The following is a 4,467-nucleotide window of genomic DNA, read 5'->3' as shown; positions in this document are numbered from 1 at the left end:
TGCTGTGTTTGCGAACTACTCGACCAGTTATAATCATGGCCCATATGTTCATGTCGTTTGCGAACTACTCGACCAGTTATAATCACGGTCCATATATTCGTGTTGTCTGCATCACGGTGTCTGTTTTCGCATACATTGGGGGTTCATTCAACTTCTCTCAACTGTGATGGTTACGGCCTTGTGAACGATTTCGCCAGCTGTGCAGGAGTTTGTTCGGCATATGGCGACTTGTCTGGACATAGTTTCATCTCCGTGTTTTCTAACCTAATACCTCAACAACTTTCCGGTGTTTTATGAGTAAACAGGTTGCCTGACGATAATTAGCTAATCGTAGTTTGAGATTTTGTCATTTCCCACGTTGGTTAATCTATGCTGAAAAACCGAGGAGCAGTTTTATCCTCAGTATGGGAATCATCAGCAGTGCGTATCTCACGGAACTCCAGGGAGTTTCCAACTCGGCCGTTGCACATCCTCGGTGTTCTGTTACTTCCGGAAAATGTCTGGTTCACTCACTGGCAAAAAACCCACACACATCTTTCTCCTTACCACAGCTCCTGAATACCTGTGTTCAACAATCCTTCCTCCGCCTCCTGGCCCTGAAGAAGATGACGAGGAGTCTGCCGATGTACGTCGCAAGCATTCTTCCTCTCTCTCCTCCCTTTTTTCCCCGATCAAGTCTCCCGAGCAGCCCGAGTCTTCTTCCGAGAAACAGGAGGACACGCAAATGCCTGGTACTGACACTACGTCAAGATCCAAGCTGGCATCAGCACCTCCGCTGATCGACTTGTACAGCCAAACTATCCTCCCACGCCCACAGTCAACTGTGAGATTTCCTGTGAGTATTTGAGTGCAGTCTGACTTGTGGATTAAATTTTTATGGCGTCTGTTCAATGCAATGGCGTCCGGTTTTCTTCCATATCTGTCGCGTTCCGATCGTTCCTTTTTACCACATTGTTACTCAACCTTCCATCAAATCTGCATCCTTTTGTTGACAGATTCCTTCAGCCCCCGTGTATGATCCCCGGTATTCCCACATCTTCCCAATGCATCGATCCAGCTGGTTCGGAGCACCTACCTCACCACAAATATTCCGACCACCTTCCGTGATTCCGCATTCCGGACCCGAGGACGATCCGTTCGACTTATTCCAACCCTGTTCCCCAAAGCCTAGTCCCAATCCGTTTATCCATCATCAGAGTGTTGAAACGCTTCCCGATCCACCTGCAGACCCATTCGATTGGGATGCGTTGAAAAGATCCGTGCCATCCAACCACACCAATGTAAATGAACTCGGTAGTCGATCCAGTACCCCGGTTGCGATGACCCAATCCACGCCGGATGTTGGTCGATCTAGACATGTCGTTTTGGAGCGCCAGTTACTCGTTGGGTCAGGTGAGTTTGCAGTCTAGTCCGTGCACTTGTCCGTGGTTTCCTTGTTACGCCCACCATCCGTCGTTCAGCTTTTTTGTTGCACTTTTGTTACACTCTGGCTTGCACAGGCTAAGATGACCACTTACATCTGGGTCGGTAAGCCAACGAGCAGCACCAGCGATCTGAGTTTGGACTGCGATGTAATCATCGTCCTACAACGGTTATTAACCCGTGAAAATATCTCTGTTAAAGTAGTGTTGTTCCTCTCACCCTTAGAACTGCACACATATTGTCTGCTTCTGGCTCTGATCGATCGCTCATTCAGTTTTCCGCACTCGAGCACATCGCTAAAACTGCGCCGCCGACCATGCAAGTGAAGTCGGTCAAGAACCCGGACATGTCGCCTCCAGGGGTCGCTACTCAACAACAGTGTAGACCGGCACACCATAATCTTGGTATTTGAATAACAGGGCTTCTGGAAGCTGACATCAGAATTCACACGTTCATTTTACTGTCAAATGTCAGGTCTGTTGATGGTGAGCTATCCGGATAGCGGAGATTCGTGGGTCATTTAGTCGAATACTTGTTGTTTCTTGCGCGCGTGGATCAAAGTTTAAGCGAATCCCCAACGTCGTTGTTGATCGCTCAGATTTCGCTCCAAAATGTGAGACTAGTTCTGGATTTCCTTTGTCCTCAGAGGCTGGTAGGCAGGATCAATCTCAATGTGCCTGTTTATTGCTCCACCAGTGGAGTACCACGCCTCCGTGAACTCGCATTCTTTCTTTGTTCTTGCCTGGCCCAGTATTCTGACGTTATTCCAATCGAAATGGTGTCCTTCCCCATCTTCGTGTGCAGAGATGAGGGAGAGTTGGTCATGTCTCCTGGTGGCGAGTTTGTGTTCGGTGATTCTGGTTGACAGTTTCTTCCCTGTTTGTCCCACGTAGTGTTTTTCATTGAATTTTGTAGATTACATTTGTTTTTTCCATCGCATTGAGTGTCCCCTTTGGTTTTGATAGTACTCTTCGCAGCGCGTCAGTCGGTCTGTGGGTTGGTAATTGATCAGGTGGCTGTTGATCTGTTCGCCGAGTTTGGCAATTGATTTGCAAGCGTTTCGTCACCATTCGGGAAGACATCTTCAGTGCGCTGTGTGCACGCCACAAACCAACGGAGAAGGCGACCACGACGCTGTACAGATCAAGAATCCAGGTTACAGCGCAAAGGCTGCTCTTTGTAGACTATATAAACGCAGGCACGAAGAGAGGAACTACCCAACCAACAGCGCACTGAAGATGTCTCCTCGAATGGTGACGAAACGTTTGCAAATCAATTGCCAAGCTCGGCGAACAGATCAACAGCCACCTGATCAATTACCATACAATATGTACGTCTCTACTTATGATACCGTATCCTCAGGCGTGCCGAAATGTCCATCGAGCGACTGGGTGGCGAACGAGGAACGACGACAATATTGTTTTCACGCCTCTTACCCAACCTTGAAGACTCTCGCACGGCTTTTAAGATGGCTTTGTGGTCTTGGCCATTCTCTAACCAGTTCACAGTGCCGTTCACCGAGTCGATCGATGAGGTGTTAGGTTTTTATTCCTTTTGTATTCACATTCTATTGGAGTAACGTCAAACGAACACGTGTTTTCTAAATTAAAAAAAATGAGGTAATCATTCAGCTGCAACACCCTTTTCGATGCACAGCTGTCATGCCAGCAGAAGGAAGCACGAGGGCTGGGATACTGCCTGGTTTCCCACACCTAGGCAGGGGTAGTCGAGATTCGGAGGTCGCGTTCGACCCGCAGACCTTTCGGTCAGTAAATTGGGGCTCTAACCACTGAGCCATCTTGCCCAGCAATTACCTTCTGTTCTGTGGTATAAATCACACTTGAGAGAATATAGTCCGACGAGAAGGGTGCAACTTCGATGGCTAATCGTCTCAAGATGTGGGCTCATGTGATATCTTGTTCATAGTCACACCACTCTCGTCTGAACGGCCGTGTTCCTGTTCTGACGTAATTATTCCGATGAGTTCACACTGAAGAGAAGCGCTGGACTCGAGTTTCGCTCTTATTAGAGCTCATCAGCAGTGCATATCCAATGGCTGTGCCGTGATTCGAACCCCGGACATGTGACATGCGAGGCAAGCGTGTAACCACTACTACACCAACGCACGTTGGACGCATCTGAATTTTCACATCTGAACAGGCGAACGTGTTCACCTTGAGCGATGTGATTGGTGTGCCCGAATCATGTGATATTATCCTGTTTGGTTCAAGATACCTAAATTCTTACCTATCGGGAAATTCTCACGTTTTTGGCAGTTAGTTACGTAAACTGGTGGTCCTTTCTTTGTTGTGCTTTCCCTCACTCAGGTGTCCCTTCAAACCCATTTTCTTCTGACTTCTTGGATCCTAAAACGGACTCCTGTGTGCCGTTGACACACAAGACCTCCCCTGACGTAGTTCGCCCTCGGCCGGTTTCGCACAAGGTGAGTTACCATCGTTTTCTCAATTTCATCTCATCTTTATTTTGCTTGTCTTATTGCGTCGTGTCTTCGGGGTCGAAACTGACCCCAATGTCTCGTTTCCTGGCTGTCGTTTTCTGTGCGTGGAATGTTTTCATATGCCGTTTCACAGTTCCCGCCTTCCATGTACCAAAGTCGGGTAGTCGCGTTTCAAATACAGGTCGCGTGCACTTTAGATGCATTCTCACGTTTTGTGCTTTCTCACCGAGGTGACCAAATTGATTTTTTGACCGCCATGCAGCTTATACAATTTAGACAGTCACTATTAAATGAACGTAGAAAGTTTTAGTGGAAAACGACCGATGGCGAGTTTTAAAACCAGTGTAACAAATCAGCGCGGTCGTTTTTTGACAAACAAGTTGAATCAGTGTTGGTTAGTAAGTGTTGCGACCAGGTGACCAGGGGTCGGCTCTGCCGTTCCCCCCTCTCTTGTGTGTTCGCAAATTTTTGTTGTTCTGTCTTGATGAGTGTAGTAACGGTATTTCCCTCGGTCTGAGCCTCCCAAGCTAGCGTTCACGTCGAAACAACCACCGAGGATGCACAAGGTATATTAACGCCAAAAACGA

The 4,467-nt window shown here is 47.8% G+C and overlaps 1 protein-coding gene across 1 annotated transcript in view; it reads left to right on the top strand.

Moving 5' to 3' along the window:
- Positions 1–445: 445 nt before the first annotated feature.
- T265_09584 (hypothetical protein) overlaps positions 446–4,467 on the top strand; it is a gene marked incomplete at both ends in the record, with an annotated part of 13,384 nt that continues 9,362 nt past the window's right edge. The window contains 3 exons of the mRNA XM_009175693.1: positions 446–835; positions 996–1,392; positions 3,750–3,865. Coding sequence (XP_009173957.1) covers positions 497–835; positions 996–1,392; positions 3,750–3,865 — 852 coding nt within the window. The remainder of the gene's footprint in view (positions 836–995; positions 1,393–3,749; positions 3,866–4,467) is intronic.

Source organism: Opisthorchis viverrini, assembly GCF_000715545.1.
Source record: "Opisthorchis viverrini unplaced genomic scaffold opera_v5_292, whole genome shotgun sequence".
Lineage (NCBI taxonomy): Eukaryota > Metazoa > Platyhelminthes > Trematoda > Opisthorchiida > Opisthorchiidae > Opisthorchis > Opisthorchis viverrini.
Note: the sequence above shows the minus strand (reverse complement) of the source record. Positions and strands in the feature narration are given on the sequence as shown.